Source organism: Oreochromis niloticus, linkage group LG12, assembly GCF_001858045.2.
Source record: "Oreochromis niloticus isolate F11D_XX linkage group LG12, O_niloticus_UMD_NMBU, whole genome shotgun sequence".
NCBI lineage: Eukaryota > Metazoa > Chordata > Actinopteri > Cichliformes > Cichlidae > Oreochromis > Oreochromis niloticus.
The window spans coordinates 30,098,783-30,124,221 of NC_031977.2; the positions used below are offsets into that span (position 1 = coordinate 30,098,783).

The 25,439-nt window shown below is 37.7% G+C and overlaps 1 protein-coding gene and 1 long non-coding RNA gene across 5 annotated transcripts in view; one reads left to right on the forward strand and one right to left on the reverse strand.

Moving 5' to 3' along the window:
* The window catches only part of ksr2 (kinase suppressor of ras 2), a 122,550-nt gene that overhangs the window by 93,001 nt on the left and 4,110 nt on the right, over positions 1–25,439 (reverse strand). For 2 of the 4 annotated variants that reach the window (XM_025912025.1, XM_025912024.1), the window contains exons 2-5: positions 15,681–15,821; positions 14,700–14,850; positions 2,429–2,464; positions 168–669 (exon numbers count right to left, since the gene is read on the reverse strand). In XM_025912025.1, the coding sequence (XP_025767810.1) occupies positions 168–669; positions 2,429–2,464; positions 14,700–14,850; positions 15,681–15,821 (830 nt within the window). Of the gene's footprint in view, positions 1–167; positions 670–2,428; positions 2,465–14,699; positions 14,851–15,680; positions 15,822–23,590; positions 23,708–25,439 lie in introns of those variants that run through there. The other 2 variants (XM_019365510.2, XM_005473616.4) reach the window with 2 other exon arrangements.
* Positions 3,869–11,915, forward strand: LOC102081568 (uncharacterized). The gene is made up of 3 exons (XR_269687.2): positions 3,869–4,039; positions 10,813–10,949; positions 11,072–11,915. It is a non-coding gene; the product is annotated as an uncharacterized LOC102081568 (long non-coding RNA).

The window sequence follows — 25,439 nt, forward strand, 5'->3', positions numbered from 1 at the left end:
AATAAAATTTAATTTGTTTTCTCTCATGGTTTGGGAATGATGAACTTAAATACCAACTTCTGAAGTCTCGAAGAAAATAACCTCTGTATTCACTCAAAAACACACACAGCGCTCCAAAATGGCTGCCACTATTTGCCATTAAAAATCCAGAGAAGCACAAAACTTACTTTGGTGTCTGTGTGTCATCCAAGCGGTTCCCCAGCTGGAACTCATGGGATTTGCTGCGGTGCAGAGCGGTGAAGCCTGGCAAAAGATGGATAAGTTTGCGGCTTGGCGGAGGTGGTGTTCCTGGGGCCTTCACCTTATTCCTTCGCCGCATGGGAGGAGTGCCAGGTGGGGTCATGGTGTTGACCACCAAATGAGTCCGAGGAGGGGTGTGACCAAAATGCCTCTGGCGGGGTGATGGGGGCAGGGAGCGATGACCAGAGTCCAAGGGAGGGAAGAGCCCTGAAGAGGGGCTGTCGACAGTGAGTCGATCGGCATACAGTGGGGGGGCCAGGGCCTGTGGGCTGTGGCACATGTGCTGGTTGTACTTGGACTGGACTTTGGGGCTTTGAGAGAGCTGGAACCGAATCCACTGACTGGCCTCTGGCTGGCACACCGGAGTGTTTTCTTTGCCAGATTCTGATGTGGGCCACTGAATGGACCAGTCCTGTTTGGTCTGGCTCCCTGTTGAAAGTCCACAAAGACAGAGACAAACGTCTGGTTGTGACATGTTGCTAAAATATGTTTTTCACAATTTTACAAAAATAACAAAATAACATATTTTAGTTGCACGTAGTGGTTTCAACTCATGCAAATAGTTTTGGTTTAGTTTGTCCAGGTTTGGAGATATCCATCTACAATTCAATATCCACCTACAGTACTGTACGGAAGTCTTGAGCCATCCCTCAATTCTTTATATTTTGCTGGGAAAAGGGGGAATAGGTGCAGTGATTCATTGAATCATCCAACAACAAACATCGAAATATAAGATATAAGGCAAAAACAGAGTTTGTACAAATAAAACAAGCTTCATGTTCATTCTTCAACCCAGCCTGAACTCTCTTAAGCAGTTAGTCTTCAGGAATAGTTCTCCAGGCTTCTTGAAGGACATTCAAAGCTCTTCTGTGGATGTTGACTGCTTTTTGTTCCACTCTCACACTTCTTCAGTAATGTTGAGCTCTGGGCTCTGGAGAGGCCAATCCATGTCTTATAGTGTTCGATTGTGTGTATTTCTATCCAGGTATGCTTTTACTGCTTTGGCAGTATGTTTGGGATCACTGTTATCATGAAAAATAAAGCTGATATATAACAGCCCTAAGGCCATGTTCAGAAGGTACTGCATGTTGGCTCAAAATCTGAATGTACTTTCTGCATTCATAATTCCAAAAAAGATTACCAACACCACTGGCTGAAACGCAGCCTCAAAGCATGACAGTCTCAAACATGTTTATAGACGTTTATAGACACTCACTCTTGTACCTCTGACAATTTGAATTAACACGTTCAAATTTTGACTCATCACTGTATAAGACCTGAACTGATGACTCTGTCAGTTCTTGTGCTTTACTGGATTTTTCCCTATTTCCTTACATGACTTTATGTACTTTTGTGTACTTAAGTACAAGAACTTCACTGAAAATGAGTGAAAAAAACCAGCCAATTTAAATATCTTCAAAAAGAACCCTGAATAACTATTGCTTAAGACCATTCTTCAAAATCACTATGTTTTTGCCAAGGAGTTTTTAAAGGTTTGAGAGGTGGCTCATGACTTTTGCATAGTACTGTGTGCCATGTATTTTACATGGAATAATAAATGGAATTCTGTTCATGTTTCTCACAGCTTTGTAAAAGACTACCCATGAAAAGCTAAACTGCAACACTGCAAAACAAAAAATATATTATTATTTTTTAAATGTACCCAAAACTAAAACTTTCTGTATATCAAGATACAACTTAGATTAAAGGAAGAAATTATTTTTTTTGTAATTTGAGCATTTTGCAATAAAATGGTGCAGTTAAACTAAGCAGGTTCTTCCCATTCATTTAATACTAAAATATCCATAAGCATTTTTTTTTTTTGTCTTAATTGAAGCATTTGATGAAGTCCTAGTGGAAAGAATATATTTACAACAAGTTAACTGTATTAATCTGAGCAATGAAAAATAAATTTTTTCCATTATCTGATGTGAGCACACGAGCAGCAGTGGTGTTCAAATATGCTGGCGTGGAGCAGATTAAGCATCGCTTGATGGAGGAAGCGAATGAGAAATGGAAAAGTGCTCAAAAACAGAACAGGGCAAAGCTGCATGAGTCAAAACACAAGCTGACTTTTACTAAAACTAAACTTTCAGCTGAATGACAGAGAAGGATCAACAGAGAGAGAAAAAACTTGAGAGTGAGCAGCCAAAATGAGTGTTTTTGAGTTCAGATGACAATACTTTACCTCCATTATTGTGCAATTTATCCTCCTCAAGTTGTTCTTCAGAAAGAAACAAAAAAGGAATGTGTTTATTGATCTGGAAGAGAAACGACTGAAATAGTGTGCAGTATTCTATCCGTCTATCTACACAACCAAATGCACAACCAAAAGGCTATTCAGAAAAACAAAACATAATGTAAGTACAATTGATCCTGGGTACATCGCAGCAGATGCAGCATCTCATGCATGACTGAGTGTGCACAAACTTGACCTCACAGTTTTAAAAAAAATTGCTTTTGACCGTCAAGCCACAATTAATGCAAATTTTCTGTCAACAACCCCATACTTTCTTCTTTTTTGTGTGCCATTATTTTTTTTCTTCCATCTGACATTGTCTCTAAGGAACTATAAGCAATGCAAATGCACAAACTTTCACACTGGCAACATCAAATGAACCACGAAAATATCAGCAATAAAAAGTCCCAGAAGAATTGCAAAAGTTAGAGAGGGGTGGGGGCGAAGGGGGAAGTGAGCAGCTTTTCTATAATGCTATGAAGAAGATGCTGGAAGAAATGATGAGTTATGGGAAGAGACAACTGAAGACACAAGAGACATAATATATGGCAAGTTTCAAGGGTGTCATTTTTTTTCTTTAAATATTTTCATTTCTTCTGCATCTGAGAACTTTTAATAGTTGCTAACACATCACCAAGAAGTTGCAGTTCTTTGTGTCCTCTGTGTAACACATAATGTTTTTTTGTTTAATGAGCTCCATGTTGTTCAGTTCAATTTCAATTCAATTGTATTTATATAGCGCAAGGCACTTCACATTGTGAGGTAAAGACCCTACAGAGTACCCTACAAGTAAACCAGCAGTAATCCAGAGTAAGAATCTGGTTAGATAAGATTTTTAGGGCCGAGTACAATAACCTCAGTTTTATCTGAATTTAGAAGCAGAAAATTAGAGGTCATCCAGGTCTTCATGCCTTTAAGACATCCCTGCAGTTTAATAAATTGGTGTTTGTTATCTGGCTTCATAGATAGATAAAGTTGGGTGTCATCTGCATGGCAGTGAAAATGTATGCTATGGCTCTTAATGACGGTACCAAAGGAAAGCATGTATGATGTAAACAGAATAGGTCCCAGTACAGAACCCTATGGAGCTCTATAGTTAACCTTTGTGTGTGAAGAGTCTGTTAGATAGATATGATTCAAACCACAGCATCACTGTACCTTTAATACCTATGCCGTTAATGCCGTTTCCCTATTGTAATGAGCTGTGAACCCTGATTTCCCCCCCAAAAAATCCCCTGCTAATGATTAGTTAGATGCTTTAATCATTACGAGTAGTTTTTTAATGGTTAAAACCTTATTTGCGAAAAAATTCATGAGGTCATTACTAGTTAACGTTAAAGGAATGGTTGGCTCAACTGTGCTCTGACCTTTTGTCAGCCTGGCTAAAGAGAAACCTGGAGTTGTTCTTTTTTCTTTAATCAGTGATGAATAGTGAGCTGTTCTAGCTTTACACAGGGCTTTTTTTTATAGAGCAACAAACTATTTTACCAGGCTTAATGAAGATCTTCTAAAATAGTGAGACACCATTTCCTCTCCAGATTATGAGTTATCTGCTTTAAGGTGCGTGTTTGAGAATTATATGTTTGAGGGAAATTATATCCTTAAACTTAGTTACACACTTTAAGAAACATCTACTGTGGTGAAATTTATTTCCCACTGCTGAGTAATCCATTATTGTAAATTTACATGTTATTAGGAAATGATCAGACAAAAGAGGATTTTCTGGGAATACTGTTAAATTTTCAGTTTCTATGCCATATCTCAGAACAAGATCTAGAGTGGGATTGAAGTGGTGGGTGGCTTCTTTTAAATTTTGAAAGATGACTATCTACATGGATGTTAAAATCACAGACAATAATGTTTTTATCTGAGCTGACCACTAAATCAGATAAAAACTCTGAGTAAGCACCAGGTCAACAATACATAACAACAAATAAAACTGTTTTTTAAGTTTTCCAGTTATGATGGACAAGGCTCAAAGTCAGGCTATCAAATGAATTAAAACACTGTCTGGGTCTTTCGTTGATAGAGTGGACGATTGCTGAAAACACTTAAAGCCCTCACACATTCTTGCAGCACTTTTAACAGTAAACTGCTGCACACATTCATGCCACTGCTTTGTCTGCAGGAGCTGTGTTGCTTTCAATCTATATTATTTGTGTTATCTTTTCATATTTCTCATACAATATAGTTTTATCTATTTCTGCAAAATCAGCTGATTTGCTGAAAATATAGATCCATATTTGTATGGACTGTCAGATGCTACCAGTGCCACTTCTTTCATTTTACCACGCACTGAGGTACCTTTTTAGAAATATAACTACATGTCATGGAGAGGCAGATGGAAATAACAGTTATTGGTTGTATCTTGCTTGTTCACAATACAAGGTTCAACGTTCTTTATTTGCCATTTGTGCATAAAACCAGCAGTCAAGGCACATTGGAATTCTTGTGCCGAGTGCTCTCAGTCTGTATACTAACACAATAGCCAGTGTACACATATATAGTTTTCTCTTTCACAGTTTCATAGTTCTGACAATCCTTGCATAGACTGAATCAGTTCTAAAGATCTCTCTTTTCCTTTTTATTCTTTCAGTGAAAGGAACAGTTGGTCAATATTTTTTAGCTGTTGCGTGCTTTACTACTACTGCTATGTAGACACTCAGCATAGTGCTTTAAATCAAAAGGACTAAAATTCTGCAAAGAAAAAATGACCTGGATTGTTACTGTTCTGGTTCATTCATAATTATTTTAACCAGTTAAACTGGAGATAACAGAAGGTAAAGGCTAAACAACCAGTAATATGAAAATATATATAATAAATAATAATTTTATATTATATAAAAACAACCAGTGTCCTTGATTAGTTCCTGCTCTCTGGCTGACAATTATAATCAGGGAACCTGGTATTGTCTTGGTTGTCATAGAAACCAATTGGTTGTCAGCACTGCCTGGCACGTGGTTATGCATCTCCTGCACAGAATATGTTTCCGAGAACAATGGCAAATCCAAAACTATGATCAGAATATTTATCATGCTGTAGCTGCCTTTCTGCCCTCAGTGAGGCTGCCTGAAGATCACACTTATATATATGTCTAAAGCCACAATTCATACCTGCAAAATCCTTTAGAAAGACAGGCTGTAAAGGAGTGCTCATCCACAGATGTTCCTCAATCATCCCTTCTTTATTAGCAGAAATAAAACCATGACAAGCCACTCAGAAGTGTAAAAATTCTGCTTGACCCAACATGAATAATCAAAGACCACCGATAGGTTTTATAGCTTACGGATGAGAGACATTAGATCGCAGACTGGGGCTGGTTGAAGGGTGTTTAATACCTTTGGACTGTCCAATTACCAAATAGGTAGCTTTTGGATACGCCAGCATCGATGATTTAAATTACAATATTCCTTTTGGCAGTTATACTCTTGTATAAGCCTGCCTCACTTAAAAAATACTTTTGACAGTGCTTATCAAGCTGATACCCAAGTGAAATTTCTCTGCATGAGAAGCAATGAACTTGAATCACACTAATAAAACTGTTGCTTCAAGTCCTGAGTCAGTCCATGAAGCACACTAGTATCTTAGCAACAGCTTTAGCAAAGTAGTAACAGGAGCTGACTGATGAATTTCTTGTTTCAGATCATCTCACCTAAGCAAAAGCCTGAGGCAAATCAAAAACAGCTCGCTGCTAAATTAGATGAAGAACACATACTGAGCGTAACCCCTTTGAGATCTGTGATTTAAGTTAATTTGTGTGTCTTGTGCTCGTTAGACAGTACATTTTTGAAGTTGCATTTCATGGAGAGTTTTGATATTAAAAATGCTCTTTATATAATAGGTAATTAATAATTTAAATAACCCTAACTTCACGGGGCAAAAGGCATTTCAACAAGACAATAACCTGCTGACATCAATGCTTTGCTATTCAATCTTTTTTCTGCTGAGGCTTTCTTCCAGTGCCCTTGCATTTGCATTATTCTATGGCTTTTTTATTATTTTGTTACTACACAAAATTATATTAACTGTGTGAAACTGTAAAATGTTCAAAATATACTTTGAGCCACTTTTGATTCTCAGTTTATGAAAATGAAGTGGTGATGATGCTCTGACCAATAAATCAGTGTCCTATTCTTATGCCATCATATAATATGAGAGACAGTCCTGCTTGATTTCTGCTTTAATTAGCTCTGAATGTCATAATGAGATAAGATATTCTCTTTCATTTCAGGCAAAAAAGAGGGTAAGCTTTAAATGTGATTTGATTGGAAACGCTAAAGCTAATTAATAATTCTCTTCTTGGTTCTTTTGTTTTTGCATGGTGCACATTCTCACATTGTAATAATACTAAGGAGAGTATAGACTTATAAGTGTAGGTTGTCAGCGGCACTAGATGACATGAAGATAAGATTATACAGTGTGAGCAAAAAGTTTTTACCATGGAATAAAATGGGGTTTTTATTATTATTTTAAGAGTTATAGCAATTTCTAGTACATATGGCCCCATTTTCATGTGCTCAAAATTAACTGGACAAGCTTACTAGACAAATTTAAATACAAGAATTGTTTTTGATACACGGATGAAAATCCCTAGCAATCCATGGGCGCTACTAAATGCTATGTTTCGTTTCTTGAGATGCTGCTCTCTTCCCCTCATTCTGGTAGAAGTCAATCTTGGTCCTTCGAATTATTTTTTCAAAACTGTGCAGCTCTTTTTCTATGCTTTCTGACAAAATCTGACCTTTTTCTTGCATGGCTTTCCTGTTCTTTGCACCTTGCTGCAAACTAGTTGTATTTGCATTCATGAAGACATCTCTTGATTGTAGATCGTGACAGTGACAAGCCAGCCTCTTCAAGCGTGTGCTTTACTTGGTTAGACGTTGTGAATAATTCTGTCATTATGCACTTTAGCTGTCTTCAATGGTCTTTCAGGCCTTTCAGTGTTGTAGAGTTGGCCAGTTCAATTATTATTTTTTAAGACTGCCTTATACTGTTGATTTGCCCACTGCTATCTGACAGGTTTATTTTGCTTTATCAGCCTCGGACTCTTTATATCTTATATTTAAAATTCCAGTGAAAAGCTACAGATTAAAGCCTTTGAATCAAGTTCAGATTTTGTTAATTGAACACTGCCGATCGACCAGTGCTCATCAGACCCAGTACCTGTCATGATACTGGATCTGTAACCCAGTGGTTCAGTATTTGGACAGTTTGAATCTGGTTGAAGTTATATTCTGAGTTTAGTTATACTCTCTGAGTGACTTCCGTTTAGTTTTCTTGTGCTTACAAGCTCTGATTAGATCGTTTAGCTCCTTTTGCATTTCCCCTTTTGATGTCTCTCTGTCTCCTTCCTGCGTTCTTTGTATTTGGTCTGTCATGTCTATCATGTATGATAAGTTCTGTCTGAATGTTTATTCATCCGTGTTCCAGTCGTGTCTCTTGCTCCCTCTGTTCCTTGTATTCAGTCAGTTTATGTCTCAGTGTGTGTCTCATGGTTCCTGTTTTATTTTGATAGTCCCTTGTCTCATGTTCAATGTATTCAGTTTTGCTTCCTCCCTGTCTCATTATGTCTGATTATTTCCAGCTGTGTTTCCCTCCCATTTCCCATTCCCTCATTAACCTCTGTATATTTATATTGCCTCAGAACTGCTATTTATAGATAAAAGACAAATTCCCAAAAGGTGTATGTAAATGCATAAAAAGACAAAAGGCTCTTCCATAAGATTCCATAACCTTTTTGTGTTTCTCCCCTTTTATTAGCAAATGTTGGCCATGTTTATGCATAACTTCAGATGTAATTCTGGAGCCACATCATCATCAATCTTCCATTCTCTGCTCTCACCTGAATAACCCTGCATCTCCACATCAACTGTCGAGAAACTGCAGTGATTAATGCAAATAGCACGCCCCAACACCATTAATGGTGCGAGCTTAACACGTGGCGAGGCTTTGAGAAATGCAGATAACAGCCTCATAATTGGACTAATTACCTCTAAATGTGTTGCTTCTTTAGGCTAAATGGCAGTGAAATGCCACTGGGACAGTAGCTGGTCTATCTCTCCACCACTGTAAACAGGATTTGGTGAAAAGGGCAATGGCTGTGTTCAATATATGCAGTCTCCCTTTTTAATCTCGACTCTTTTGAATTGGGGGTTTGTGAATGTTCTTGCAGTGTAATCAGTGGGACTCAAAGTTAGAGTCTGCTAATTAGTTAACAGCCAATAGGGACCACCTATGGGTGTCCAGGAAGACAGGTGTTGGGGGGTTGCATCTTCTGGTCGCTTTCCTTCCCCGATGCGTCTGCTTTTTTTCTTCGCAACATGAAGACGCTTATTCTTCACCTCCTGTTGTCATCACCTATGTCTCGCCCTAATTTACTCTCCTGATTTTGCCCCCCCCCCCCCCCCCCCACATACATACCCTCTTCACTTTCCTGTCCTCCTCCGATTCCTTATCTCACATCTTCTGTGCCTCCCTATCCACTGCTTTTACTCATCTCTTTTTCTTGCTGATGGCATTTGAAGCCAATTAGGTGTTTTTATGCATGTAAAGCTGTCTGAAGACAGGGCATGAGGACATTCCTTTCAGATGTCAAAGATTACAGAGGAAAAAGCACAGAGGAGACCTGTCGTGCTGAGCAAAGATCAGCAGTATAGCTGATCAACACAAGGACACAAATTCAAAAAAAATCCTTCACGTGTAAGAGAGTTTCTGTGTGTGTGGACTTGTCTGGAGGGGCGGGCTGGATAATGTGTGTATATTGCAGCACAAAGGACTGACCGGCTGCCTTCAAATTGTATGACTCATCCTCATTGCAGCTCGTGGACTGCAATCCCAAGAGCCAGTAGTGAAAAATTCTATTAACTTGCATTAGTTTCCTTCCTCCAACACTACATTGCAGAGGAACATACATTCACTTGGTATGTTTTCTGCTTGTCTGGTTATGTGATATATAAGCTGGCAAGACTGTAAAGTATATTAATGTCCATGCCTGCCAATTTTAACATAATTCCTGATGACTCACAAACTGGAGCAACATATCTTATTTAAAAAAACCCACATTCATAAATGTTTAAATCCTCGTTTCTGCTTTCATTCATGGCAGTTGAATAAATATATATATCTATATATTTATATGGATTTTTGCAACAGCCTACAGATTTTTAGAAGAAATATATAACTCTATTAAAAACACGTAAGAGCATCCTCCACTTCTTGCCTCGTGTGCTAAATGTTCTCATGGGGCTCATTAACCCTTAAAAAGCTTTTGCATGTGCTCTACTTATACAGATGTTCTGACAAACAGGTACTTGCACAATACCGTTAAAATACAGACACACATACAGATGCGCAAATGTGGCAGTGTTCCGAAGCTATGACACATCTCCCTCTCTCAGCTCTTATTCTCAGCAAGAATATGAAGAACGCTTGTGTAAAACCACGTATTTCTCTCAGCCCAAAGTGCCTCTCACCACTTTGTGTGGTAGTGGTGGTGGAGTTGCTGTTGCGCATTCACACATCTTTAGCTTGCCCCCCTGTTAGAGAGTCCATTAGTGGCTCTGTGTGGCCAGAGCTTGTCTTTGGAGAGCCAGGGAGAGGCAGTGGGGGAAGTGGAGGGAGGTGGAAGCAATGGACAAAAAAGAGAGGCAAAGAAAAGAATGAGGAAAAAAATATGGAACACAAAGGAAAAGAGATTGACGATATAAACAAAGATAATCTAAATCGGCATAATAAACTTTGGTCATGTGACATCTGGTGGGGATTTGCTTGGGTTTTCAGGTTTTCAAAATGCTACGTCCAGATGAACAGAATCAACTTTTTGGGATGCTTTTTTATCATTTAGTGGAACTCCCAGTTTTAGGTTTTTTTCGGTAAAACAAATAAAAAAGTTTGAGACAGGTGAGCCTGTGAAAGAGTTCCAAAACAGAAAAAGAAAGGCCAGAACAGATACTGATAAATCAGTGGGGAACACCATAATTATCCCAGCGACACCAGGGTGTTTTAGTCAAACTTCGTACAAACCATTTAAGACATTAAGGGGACTACTGGTACAAAACAACATCCTCAGTAGAGAGGAGCAGCAGCTGTACTGAATACTTCATGTGGGACCAGACAAAGAAAACAGCTGACCTTCAATTAAAGATGTTTCCTGTTATGGCTTTGGTTTGATTTTTATCAAAAGCAGGTTTTCATTCAAAGATTTCTCAAAGAAAGATATCAAGTTGTAAATGTGTAAAAAACACTGCTGAACTATGTTTGTGTGTTTTGTCCCTTTGCTTGTTTTTTTGTTTTTCATTTGTTTTAATAATCAATATAATTGTTTATTTTTTAGGACAGAAGATATTTACAGCCAGAGAAACATCTCCCAGCTGGCAATAGTCATCTTGTAATGGATGACACTAAACAAAGGTCAGGAATGGCTTTTCACACAGTGGACTAACACTTGGATCTATGCCATCTCTTTCAAACGTATGTGTACTTTGTAGCCTTTATATGTACTTTTACACAGCTATTGTTAGGTTTCACTGTTCCCCAGTTATAACATTTTATGTGGAAGTCTTCATTAAATTGTGTTATCATCAATGTTTCAGATGTATCCTGGCTATGAATGCAGCCCAGCTTCCTCAACTTTTGCATTTATTCAAAATAAGATTGAAGGAACAGTCATAGACAGTTATGACAAAGGTGAGCTGGTCTCCAGTGATGTTTAAAGCCTTGTCAGTGTGAACCGTGAAGGACTGAGGCATCGCTGAGTGGAACCCCCTGATGCATTCTGCCATCAGGTGGTTCCACTGCTCTGAAACTGGAGTTGACAGTCTTCAAGTAAAATATGTAATGGTCTACAGCACAAACTCTAGTTTTGGTGCCTAAACCTAAATGAAGAAAGAGTTAAAATCAAAGTCGGCATAAACATACCTAAAAGAATTGACATAGCTAATAAAAACTCATTTAAACACCTAAAAATGAAGCAAAGTCTAGTAATGGGACTTTAAATGTAACACTCGGGAATCATGTGACACTGCAACCAGCTGATAGAAAACAACAGGCCAGAAAACACAAGCAAGTTACAATTTATCAGCCTTTATGGAAAATTCATGTGTTTTGCACTGTGGTACAACATAGCCATTACTGCTTGCTATGAGACGGGGTTGGCCTGTTTGCCTTTCTGGATATTATCTTCCCCGGTACCCAGTCGAACTGATGAGGGAAAAAAGAAGTTTGTGAAGCACACAGGAAGGTGGGCAAGAGCAGCAGACTGACTGAAAAACAAGCACCGGGACCAAAGGAGAGCATGAATATTTCGAGAGGACAGCCGAGCACCAGCAGCCTCACAAAGAGCCTGATTTTCAGACTGTGCTGTAAAAGACCTGTTCGTCTGAATGTCAACAGCAACTGAATGTTACACCTCCTCTAATAAAACGCTCTTTTAATGAAGTACAGTTTTGCTTAGGGCACACTGAAGTAAAACTACTCATCAAGTTAATTTGCTTAATTATTCAGCAGAGTCTTCTGTCTGAAAGGACATCTGTTACAAAACAGTGTGCGTGTGTGCGCGTGTGTGTGCGCGTATGTTCTTACTGGTACGTGGGTGTATGTGTGGGTGTGTGTGGCTCTGTGTGCCGTGCGTGTGAGTGGGAGTCGAAGAGAAACAGATATGCTATGTTAACGGGTGTACTAAAGGTTGTTACTAAAACGACCACCCTAATTTTAGTGATACTCTACTGCCCCCTTCTGGTTCAGCTGAATCATTGCAAAAGTCGTAGTTATGACTGAAAACAAAATGTGGTCTGTTTATGCCATCTGGGGGCCAACCATGTAACAAACCAAACACACTTGTTGCATCACAGCACATACCCATGCATGTAATTCTGTTACCAACAGCCACATTTAATAAAAAATAATTGGAAAAAAAATATGGAACCTCAGTTTATTTTACTGAGACAAATACAATTTTTTACAACATGTCTCTCCAAAATTGGAGATAAAAAATATTCTTTTAAAAATCTCTTTATAATTTTAACCATAATTGCATATATTTAGCCATATGCTCACTCAGGAATAATTTATCATTGTTAAAGGTATGTGAGACCCCAGTAATAATGTAATGCACAAAATGACATTTAATACAAGGGTTTCACTTTGAGATTTCCTTTTTCTATTGCTCAGCTGGAGGCTAGTGGCTTCACAATATGCTCTGCTAAGAAATATGTACTTCCATTTCTAATAACAAATTGGAACAAGTGGATGAACCATTACATGGGAACCAGTTCTTAAAAACAGCTATTTTAAACAAATGCATCAGTGCAGTAATCTCGCATATTTACCGACAGTGTATGATATGTTAGTACGACAAAGCAATGATACACATCTGACTTCCTGTTTCATTTTTGACAGTCTGGCCCGCTGAGAACAGAAAATAAAGCTAAACTTTTACATGCAACATAGTTTTTTTTCTGGTTTACATAAGCCTTTTACCAAATTAATGTTACACATGACTGACTGACGAGAACTAACGTACCACACATTTACACACTGCTCTCTGTATTAATAATTTACAGGAATATCATATTGTTTATACATTTCAGAAAAAGTGTTATTCTAAATATTTTGAGTCAGAATGTCTTATCATATTATCTATCACATCTGTCATGTCTTTCTGAAAACAGCTGTAGCACAGAAGCAGGGATGGCGTAGTATTGTATATGTAGTGTTTTAATTTATTGTGCTATGAATAAATTAAGAAGAGGCTGAGAGGAAAGGCTGAGCTGCTGGTAGTGAACAAAAGAAAACAGCACCACCTATAGAAACAACAGCAGTTTAACTGAAAATATACCGAGGCTTGAATGTCACTTCATAAGTGAGTTTACTTATCAATATGTTTCCCTTTCAAAAAAACAGCTTTTTATCATCACTCTATGAAACACCTTACTGCCCAGGATATTAAGTTAAATACAATACATTTGACCCAATAACACCTGAGAATATGGAATGAAACTGAACTGTGAAAATCTATTTTGGAAAAAAATCAAAATGACAAAAAATATATAAAAACAAATCTTTAAAAAAAACCAAAAAACTGTAACTGTTTTTTTTTTAAATTTAGTGAATAAATGATTACAAAATACTATATTGTCTTATCTTTAGCTCACGTAATTTGTAATCATTTAATTAATTCATTAAAACCTCTTAATATTTAACCCCATAAATCCTAAAAGTCAGTAAAAGCATCAGAATTTCATGGTCAGCGTGAACATTTGCATTCTTTGGATAAATGTCCTCATCATTACCCGTCCAAAGTGAGATTTGAAAAAAATAAGTCCTAATCTACACTGCAAATAAAAGCGTAAATTGCAGCCATGAGACATTTAGTCAGCAAAGGCTGATTTTAATAACATTGCTCTTAATATTGTGCACAAAAGCTCTGGTTTGCCACTTCAGGCATTGCCCCTATCCTTGATAACCTAACAACAATGGGACCTCCAGGGTGGAAAAGATTGACCTAATAACACCTGTATAAGTTTATAGATCAATATCAAAAATGGTAGAAGTCAGCAATTCAGTATTTTAAGTGATATTTAAGTGATATGTCATAATTTTTGTAGTGAGAACACATTAAAAGCAGTTTTTATTGATCTGTTATGTGTCTGAGAAAAGTCATGACTTTACTGACAAATCAACAGTCTATTGTGAATGTGGACAAGTGTTATTATGCATGTCACCCCCTCTCTATCTGTCTAACGCCCTCTATAATGCACGAGTTCCCAACAATCCAATCAACAAGCTATTAAACATAACTAAAGGTGAATATTTGCTCCCTAAGATGTATCATCCAATTCAAGCAAATCACAAATCAATCACTGTAAACAGAAATACACGCTTGGAGAGTATATACAAAGAATATATTTAATCTGGGTGTTGTGAGCTATAAAAAATTGACTGTACCTAAATTTTAACCCATTTCTAGTTTGCCTTCTTTTTTATGTATACAATATATATCATAAATACCATATATACAGTATGCACCCATACAGTCTCAACGTACTGTAAGTGAGCTTTGTTAGTATGCACAGAAAATAATTCATAGTTTATTTCATCGGTTAGACACAAATACCCTAATTTCTAGTGAACACAAACAGTGATAACGTTATATAAAGATTAGTATTTTCCATGTGTGTGAGCGTATGAGCTCATCTGTGAGTGTTTTGAGTGGACTCTCACCGAGCTGGTGGGCCTTTCTGAGGCAGGAGAGGGAAGCGTTGAGACGGGCACACTCCTCTTCACTGGCACCAAACTTTTGCAGCAGCTCACACACCTGCTCCTCGCTCATCTCCAGCAAGCCCTCCAGGGTCACCTCACCTGGACTCATTTCCTATCAAATATACACATGCAACATGCATGCAGCTTAAAGACCACCACAAATACACATCTAGCTCAAAAACCTAGACTGATCATATTTAGATATACATTTAATGGAATAAGTTACAGTGATAGATACTTTTCTTTATTATACAGTGTAACAACATTAAGGATGATCAGAATTTCATATAATGAGGCCATGAAACTTACAAGTAATCCGTGTAAACCAAATGCTCATGAAACAACTGATCTATATCAGCTCAATATCAGTTGTTTCCACTCCTGACTCTCCATGATGTCAATCAGAGGGCATATGTTTATATGGACATCTCAGACACAGCACATACTGCTAAAACCTCCTGCTTAAAGCAACAAAGAAAGGGGCTAAAATAGTTCCTTTCTGTCAGTGGATGAACTGAGGTGATACACAAAGGCCCAGTATGAGATGCATACAGACTCCACTAGTACACGAAAACTTCAAAACTCAGTGCTATGGCACTTCTATGGCATTTACAGCATTTTAGTAAGCTTTTAACCAGAGGGTGATATGAGCTGTCAGATTTTGCTCTCAGTCACAAGTATGGAAAACTTAACTGCTAAAAGCTACAATCGGATAGTGACAGTGAAATGTTTAAATGCGAAGTATCAAAACTTTATTCAAATCTGTACTAAACATACAAAAAAAGAGAAAGCAGAAAAAAGGCAATGTGTGAAAAAGTTCTTGGAACAGTTTGTCAAATACACAAATCAGAAAAATATATTTTGAAATTTTGACTTTGAAACAAGGATCATGAGATGTATTTTCAGTGTAAAAAATGGTTACTACGTGGTATCATGGCTTACCTGTGTGACCTCTTTCCTCAAGTTGACAATGCGGAACCAGTGGCCGAGGCGAGGAAAGTCCTCCAGCTCGGCACTGCGTTCCTCTAAGGCCACTTTGCACTTACAGGACAGCTGGCGGCTGAAGTACTTTACCAACTTCCCCTGGGTGGAAGAAAGACAAAAACAGTGAGACGATGCTTCTCCTGACCAAACTCCTTTCACATTTTTAACTTATCTACATACTTTTTCAGCACAGAGAATTACTTTTGTAAGTTTCATCTCTCGGTTTTTCTTTCCTTTGTTTTCTATAAAATTCCTTTAAAACTGAAGCACAAATAAAACAATGTAGATTGTTTTAACGTTACTCCGAAACCACTGGAAGAGTGGAACCTACCTCAGCTGTAATGGGGTAAAAGGCAAGGTATATCCTGAACAGGTCAACAGTTTTTGTGTCAGTTTATATGCAAAATCCTGCCAGGTGTAGTGCTTTATAAAACTAAAGCAAACTTTACATTTTAAAAACACAAATCATATGTTTTTAATGCTATTAAAGAATCCTAATATGTTTAAATGTGCAGGAAAAAAGATTTCAATGATATTTTTAGCCTGTTGTTGAAAAATCCCAGAAATCAAAGCAGTCACATAAGGTCACACCAGTACCATGGTCATGGTAATATCCTGTCAGTCAGTTTATGATGAACGAGGAAGAGCCTCTGGTGTCACAGAAATTCCAGGACAGCCTGGTTAATCAGCTCAGGCAAAGCAAATGAAACACTGTGTTTCATCATTTAACCCCTTTTCAACTCGCTGCTGAGTGATTATTGGTTGAAAGCTGTGATTATATCAGAAACCTCCTCTAGACTGTAAAATGGTGCTGATACAAAAAGACACACATACAAGTGGGCAGATGCATGCAAGCTTTTCCTTTGTTAGAAGTCATTCTTCCTGCCACAGACACGTGGCTTGTTAGTGAAGGAGGATCTCATTTGCAAAAATAGAATAAATCAGCAATTGGAGATTGCAAGACAATATACACATACTGCAAAAAATAATAAAGTTCGGTTATTATTGTATAATTTAAATTGACTGTTTATCAAAATAGAAGTTTGCATTTTCGCCCCGTGTTTGTGTGGGTCCTCTCCGGGTACTCCGGCTTCCTTCCACAGACCAAAGATATGTAATTGGTGGGGTTAAGTTAACTGGAGAATCTAAATTGCCCATAGGTGTGAATGTGAGTGTGAGTGGTTGTCTGCCTCTCTGTGTCAGGCTGGCGACCTGTCCAGGGTGTGCCCCACCTCTTGCCTTATGGTATCTGGGACGGGCTCCAGCCCCCCGCAACCCCAGCAAGGATAAGTGGAAGAGAATGGATGGAAGAATATTTATCAAATTTATTTACACTGTGAATCCAAGAGAATTCTGTAGCTCACTCTCACATCATGAATTTATATTAATACCTACAAATTTCTAAATATAAAATAGCTATGAATAAATAAATAAATACTATACTGGTTGATTTTTAATTTTTACATTTTTAACTGTGTAGTTTTTAGCCATTTTTACAGGTGGGGCCCTGTTCAACCTATCAAATGCACCTGATGACAAACAGGTAGCTCTATTCACACCTTGCTCCTGATTTCATATTATTCCATTGATCAAAACCAGCGGTCAACACCAAACAGCCAACAAAGAAGTTGTGGCAATGTAAAGAACAGAAATGCCAGTGTTATATTTGCCATGTCTGCCAGTATACCACAATCCACTTGGGTCCGAGTGACCATAATTTGTCATCAAACGGTGAACCAAAAGGCTCTGTGCAAACATTCATACACATAAAACACTATAACACCCTAATCACGCATAACCACAAAGTAAATAATGCTAAGAAGCAAATTTAGACTGAACTACTCCACTTTTCTAAAAATGGTTTACAAATGCTCACTGGAGAAGCAGTTTTATATTTTAGGAGAGCCTATGTATTTGCAAGTAAGCATAACATTTATTCAATGCATTGGTGACAGTATTCACTTTAAAACATCCTTATTTACATACTTACTATTAACTAAACTGCACTGCTAATTTGAGTGCTTTTCCAAATTAAAGCAGTTTACAGTCATGTATAGAGAGTGCACTATCCCTACAGTGAACCCTACACTGAAAATATTATTAAAGACGCTGTATATATCACAAGTTCACTCATGGGTCAGATGCAAGCATGTTATTTAGCAACAGCAAGAAATTTGCATCCATAGTAAGTTCCGTCTGTCATTTTGGAAGTTTTGTGATTTATCACAGTTAGATCACAATACTTTTATTTTAGCTGTGCACGCAAATCTCTCAGATATACAGGCAACTATTCAAAAAGCTAAAAAGCTGGCTCTATAGTTTTGTGGTTTACTCATTTTTTTTCTTTCTTTCTGTTTTTTTTTACCAGCATAAAAAAATAAATACATTTTTTCAAATGTAACAGCATAAAAGAGCAGCCGAAGTAAGCGTCACATAATTCTTGTAAAAAAATCTGAATACATATTTGATAAACTATTTATATTTGTAAATACATAAATTTTCTTCATATATGAGATATATATGTTCAAATGCTCTAATGTTATTTCTGGTTTTTACATTAAAAAAATGAACAAAATGACATTCATTTAGATCCTTACTTAAAACTAATGTATAACATACTGGGATCATCTTATCACTAAGATGTAGCTGTGCTAGTGACTCCATAATACTACACAGCAGCAAGTTACAGTGAAGTCATGATGTTGGGTATATGTCCACCCTTTGCTACTTCCATGTTTCTGTTTAAAACAAAACCTAAACAAACATCTTATTTTTAGATGTGTAATATTTAAAATAGTCAAAACACCTTGGCAGATTAATGAAAAATCTGAAAATGGTTACTGTCTGAATGTTTACATTTGGACTAATCAACAAATTACAATAAAAGTAATACATCTAAAAAATCTAAATATATTTCCAGTGTGATATACACTCACCAGCCACCTTATTAAGTACACCCATTCAGGTGATCATTAACACAAATATTTATTCAGCCAATCACATGACAGCAATGCATGTAGCCAAGCAAACATGGTCATGATGACTTGAAATTCAAACAGACCATCAGAATGGGGAAGAAAGCCGATTTAAATGATCTTGAATGTGGCATGGATGTTGATGCCAGATGGGCTGGTATGAGTATTTCAGAAAATGCTGTTCGACTGAGATTTTCCCACACAATCATCTCTAGGGCTTACAGAGATAGGTCTGAAGAAGAAGAAATATCATGTGAGTGTCAGTTTTCTAGGTGAAAATGCTTGATGTCAGAGGTCAGGGGAGAATGGTCAGACTGCTTCACGTTGACAGCAAAGCAGTAGAAACTCTAATAATCACCCAAATTAGGCAGAAGAGCATCTGTGAATGCACAGGAACATTGAAGCAGATGAGCTACAACAACAGAAGACCACACTGGGTACCACTCCTATCAGCTAACAACAGGAAAAAGAAATTAGCTAGATGTTAGACTATCATGTCAATTTGGACCAAAACCTCTGAGGAATATTTCCAGCACCTTGTTGTATCTGTGCCTGAAGAGTTAGTGCAGTTCTGAGGGCAAAAGAGTGTCCAACCTGGTGGTGTAACAAATGAAGTGGCTAGTGACTGTTTGACCCCCACATGATTTTCCCATTACCCTTGCCACACCAAGAGGCTAAAAGTTGCAGAAGAAGTAGATCAATACATTCATTATATTCAACATTTTTATGATTAAAAAAATATGACAGTGTCACATATAGAAACATAAGACTCGTGGATATAAATCACCCTACTTGGTCACTTGAAGGTTAAAGGAAAGTGCAAAATTGCGAGAAAAGGATAATCATTTAGATGCAAACATCTCTGGAATGAGATATTTTCCCTCCTTCCAGACTCTGCTGTGAGACACTTTGTTCTGACTCTATCGGGCTGCATAAAGCCTCACACAACTGAAAGCGGGACATACAAGCATCTTTGTTACTACGCAGTTTCGAGCTGAAACAGTGGGTGACGTGATGCTTGAAGACTTAAGGATGATGCATGTAGATGGCCCCATTCCAAAAGTACACCTACAAAATGACTGCTAGAAATTAGACAGTTCTGTCCTACATCAGTGCATACCAAAGTAGAAACCAGTGGAGGAGGGACCAGCAAGTCACCTCTGAATGCAGAAAACCCTACAGCGGCTGCCCACGGCTGCTAACACTCTGCCTGATAAGGAAACTGAACAGTCCACACTTACAGAGAAACACACATGTACCCTGGCTAAATCGGTTAATAGTTTACTATATGTCATAATATATCAATAAGTTGGTAAGCTTATTTTTGAACAGCATACAGCAGCATACAGCAGCGTTAAGTAACCAATGAACCAGCACAATTTTAAAAAGGACAAACAGGCCTAGGTGTGCCAGAGAATCACATAGGACAGACATAAGAGTCAATAAAACTGAGATCAAAGTGCATATCATTGAAAACGTTAACCCATTATGTGTTGGAATCTTGAATGCGAGGTTGTTGAGCTGTCATTCATTTCCACTTTGGCCTAGGCCCTAGGCTGAGAAATTTCTGTGAATAATAGATGTATTATTTATTTGTTATTGTTCCCTTTGGGATGCTGTATAGGCTATACTCTGTTGTGATCAATATTTTGGTTGTAAACAAATAACATCCTATCAGCTTTACCCAAACTTTGCTTTTTAGGATTAAAGAATCTCTTTAAACAGATATGTTTATATGACTAACACTGAACACTGATATATGCTGTTATTATTCTAAAATTAAGGTTTGACTTGACCTATCTTCTTCTTTTGACTGCTCCCTTTAGGGCAACCACACCCGATCATCTGCCTCTATCGTTCCCTGTCTCTAGCATCCTCCTCTGTCACGCCAACCTGTGCGTGTTCGACTTCACATAATCCACGAATCTTTTCTGTGGTCTTCCTCTTTTCCTCCTGCCTGGGAGCGTCATCTTCAACATCCTTTGTCCAACATATCAGCTGTCTCTCCTCTGCACATGTCAAAATCATCTCAGCCTTGCCTCTAACTTTGTCTTCAAAACATTCAAGCTGGGCTGTCTCTGATATATTTATCCCTAATTATGTCCATTCTGAGATTAGAAACAAGTATATCAGATGGACTGGAAGTATAATGTAATGTGACTTCTTTTAGGTAATGTACACAACCTCTAGGCAATGTCAGGACAATCAAGTCAGAGCATTGCATGAAATTACATTTCTCACATGTGTAGCAGGATGATTTAAGCCTGCTCTCGATGATTATTTCTGTCCGTTTTGAATCTGCTGACCTATTGCCAGCAGTGCCGCTGTATATAAGGAGGCTCTGTCACCTGCTTCTTTATGGTCCACCGATGGTCACATTTTCTGGCCGCCCGCTGCCTGATCGGCTGCATGTGTACAGGTCTACTGATGCAGTATGTACTTTCTGCCTGTTCCACAGAAGCTGTGGACTTAAAGGTCTCGTGCTTGTGGTGTCTCCTGTTTGTGGTGTGAAGTTTACCACTCCTCCCCAGGCAAGCATAATACAACACAAGAGACCAAAACTATTCTCTGACTTGAGCCGTTTGCGCGATAGAAATTCCTGGCATGTTGTGTCATCTGTTGCTGTTGGGTCAGGAAGTGCTCCTCTCCAGTCCAGGTGCAGTAGTTCAGCAGGTGTGGTATGTATAAGCTGCCCTTTCCTCTGCATTAGGCTTTGAATTTAAATTGCCGCTCTATTAAATGCAATTTGTCATTTTTCAGAAATTAAAGCTGGTGCCGCTCTGCGGGATGCCCTGCTATTTTGTTTCTCTGTTTTGTGCTTCTCTTTTATTCTTGTTTGTGCTGCTTTAGTTTTTTTTTCTGTTTTGTTCATTGGTATTGTTTGGGTCAGCTGTATTCAGTGTTGCTTTGCACACCGCTTTGCAATTCCTTAATTGGGGCCTTAATAATTTCAATGTGTGTGAGTGTGTGTACATGACTTGACTATTCTCCCCTGCTGGTGATCCTCATTCCTGAACACTCCTAACCCCGATTACCTGTATGGTTGAATGTGTAGAATTTTAAAAATGTCTTCTTTTTTTTTTAAAGAAAAAATACATGGAAATTTTTGAATTGTGGAACCACGTCTCCTGCCTCATCTTTAGTGGAATGAATCCGTGTACCTCACTGGTGTTTTGACTCATTTCCTTGGGTGAAATTCCCAAGGTGGCGTTGGTGACAACTTTTGGCTGCCCTAACTATAGTGGGAATAGTGAGTTTAAGGGGCAAAGCACTAATTAAACTATATCATAACCTCATGCTGTCACACAAATCCTGTCAAATGCATTATCACCACTAGAAAATACTCAGTTTGATTTTGGTGAGGGGTACTGGTGGTTAAAGTTCCAGACCTGCATGAATGGGCTCATCAGACATCAAAGACTTTGCAAGAAACTGGCAAATTATAAGCCAGTTAATATCCAATATATATGTTGTGGTCATTAGTGAATCCACATACAGCTAGGTAACAAAACAGTAAGAGAAAATATAACTATTCAACTCTACAGTGAAAGATTTATTGTTCAAAACAAAGAGTTTTGTTTAGTTTTTGCATTCAAGCAGGACCCTCAATACACCTTGTTACATCTCTTTAATGTTTCTGGTTTATTATTTAAAATCTTACAAAGACGCATCACCATCATAAAGCCGCAGTCTGAGCACATTTGGCAAACTAAAGTAATAACAAGAATGGACAGCATACTGTACCGCAGGTGCAGAAGCATAAGCTGCTTGGTCTAGCGAACTAACAATATCACGCCACAAACTGAAAAGTTTCTTAGATTTTAACACTTTTCTTTTTTTCCTTCTGTCTGCTTTCTGCACATATTGTTAAACAAGTTTAACCCTTCTGTTAGTGCTGCTTATATTTTGCCTGGACATTGGTGCATCTCTAAGGCTCAGATTGGAAAGGTCATAAGGTTTACAATAGCTACCATCAGCTTTACTGAATTAGTTTCTAAAGTGAAGCACGCTGCTCGCATTAGCATAAACTAACATTCTTTAAGCTTCATAAAGCTGGGTTTTTTTACTAGCTGACATATGATAGCACCAGATAGCTGCTCAGCAGAGGCCTCTAAACTATAACGATCAGCTGTGGTATAGCACAGAATTTTTCGAAAGCAATATAATTTTGGCTGAAATGACTAAACCAATATAGCTGCTAAAATGAAGTGCTCTTTAATCAGATGATCCTATATCATGCTATTCCCATTAGAGACATGAGCTGCACTGATCTCTTCACAACTGCTATACCGTTAATCCAGATGAACTAGAACACTTGATGAAGTTACAGCAGAGTGTAACTTCCACACCAGCTTTATCTAATCTCCTTAACTAGAGTCCAGTACTTTCCAGCATTATAAATGTCCAGCACTATAATCTAAGCATATTCAACTGCATAAGAAAGAGTGGTGCAATTTCAGACTTTGATTTCTAATTGTCTTTTTTTTTTTAAATGCACAATTGTTCAACTTGTAATGCTGAATTTAGCCCACTGGCAAACTGTAGTACATTTTCAACCATTCTATGTCTAAGGAAAAAATATATACATAAAAAAATAAATTATATAAATATAGCCATTCGTGTTGTATTAACATACACAGTGAAAAAACAGGAACACAAATGAAGAATATTAAAACAGACTATAGTGCTTTTGGGGTGGTGGTGCACACCAAAAAGTGAGTGTTACATCCCTAAAAAGAGGCTAGGGGATGAGTTGAGTAACAATAAATGTCCAGGTAAACGAAACCCCCCCCAAAAAATAAATAAATAAAATAATTTTCAAACATAACGGGTTTTTATTTTTTTTAAAAAGAAAAGAAAGAAACCTATTGAAAGATGACACTAGCTACTTGCCAGTAGCTCAAGCATACCACTAAACTGACAGTCAAATACTGTCAAAGCACACAATACTCTGCCATCCAAGAAACACAGCTATTCACTAGCAGATCAGGCCTGTCTGCACCACAACACTGAAACTGGCCTAGACTGAGACTGAGCAGTGCTACACCTGCTTTTATACCGTGGTGAGACTAATTCCTGAGTAGAGACAGCTGTGCACTGGCACCTCAAGAGAAATGGGTGGCAGTTGAACGTGTGGGGCAAACAGGACACACCCACACAACATGCGGGCTGTAACAGTGAGCTTAAACTGTGGAAGAATTTGAAGTATATGTGGTAGATGTAGGTGGAAAGAAAGATTTCTCCAAATGGAAAAAATGTATACAAGCATCTTTTTGCAACTGTGGGTTATACAAGTTTGAATTATCACCTTAAAAGATAATAACATCTCTGACAGACTGTCCTCCTTTTCCCTTTGTTTGGCAGCATTAAGTTGGAATACAGTTTGACACGGTAAAAAGGGTCTTCTGTGGTCATTTGGAACAGGTATAAATACTCATTCTATTACCCCTGGTCAACACTTGGTGTGACAAAGTTTGCTTCAAGCATAATAACGTCTTTATCCTTCTAAGCTACAGTGCTTGAACTGTTCTTCACATTATTTAATCATCTGACTCTATAAAAACACCAAAGTTCCACTTCTGAAGGAAAAAAAATAAACAGCTGATGCTACATTTCATGTTCAGACAAACAAGTTAAAATGTTTTTTTCATCTGGTACATTTGAACATTAATGGATAACACTTGTGACCTAATTTCTACTAGTTGAAATGCAAAATGTAATTGTGTGACATGCTAATAGGCGTGCATCTCTATAGATCCTTCATTTTAAAAAGTAGAAAATAGAGGATTGCTAACAAATTACTTGGCTGATATTATTAGTCAATATTGTCATATGTTGGGTTATGTATTAGTATTGGTATATATAATGACCATGTCCCAGGATATAAAAAAAGAATATTTTTGAGAATATGAAGCAAGAACATATGATCAGTGTAGTTGAGAAATGGCGTCATCACATAGTTTGCACTACAGTAAGTGAGTCTCAACAGGTGATGGTATACAGGGGAAAAGCTTAATGTTTCTAACGATGTGATGGAAAATCAAAACATTGTTGAAGATTCTCGCCTATGTACAGACCAAACTTAGTTTCATATGACTGAAATAGATTTATTCTCAGAATATCTCAGGAAGCTCACACAGTTCTCAGGAGTAGCTTCATTAACTTTCTGAAATAACAGAATGTTTAAAGTGTGTTCCCCTTTATTCGCAATAATTTCTTACGGATGATAATGTCTTTCTTTCTAATTCATTCAATTTCTGTTAAAAAAACAACAATATTTAACCAAAATATCTACACAGACTTACAACTCGTGGCTGTCAAATTGCTGAACTTGTACTATACTACTTACTTTAACTGATTCATTTAAAGCTTCCAGACATCACCACTATTGAGTTCTATGACTTACAAATGGAAAAAGAGAAAACAAGCCTAAACTTAGACCAGGTTGAAACTGGCATCAGAGCTCTTACTTAAAAATCAGTTATGTATTACAGGTCACAGTATATTGTTAAACTGTTGAAAACATAGCCAAATAACAACCCAAATTTTTGTCCTAATAAAGAGGACATACACATGATCTCTATTTTATAGGCATATCTTGCCCTTTGTACAACACATTTGACGTAAAATGCCCATTCGCACGAATCTTTGCCTATCAAAAGCCACAGATCACGTTGACATTTTTCTTCTATCTCCCACATACAACAAGGCTGTTGTACAAGAACTTATGAAAAAATACTTT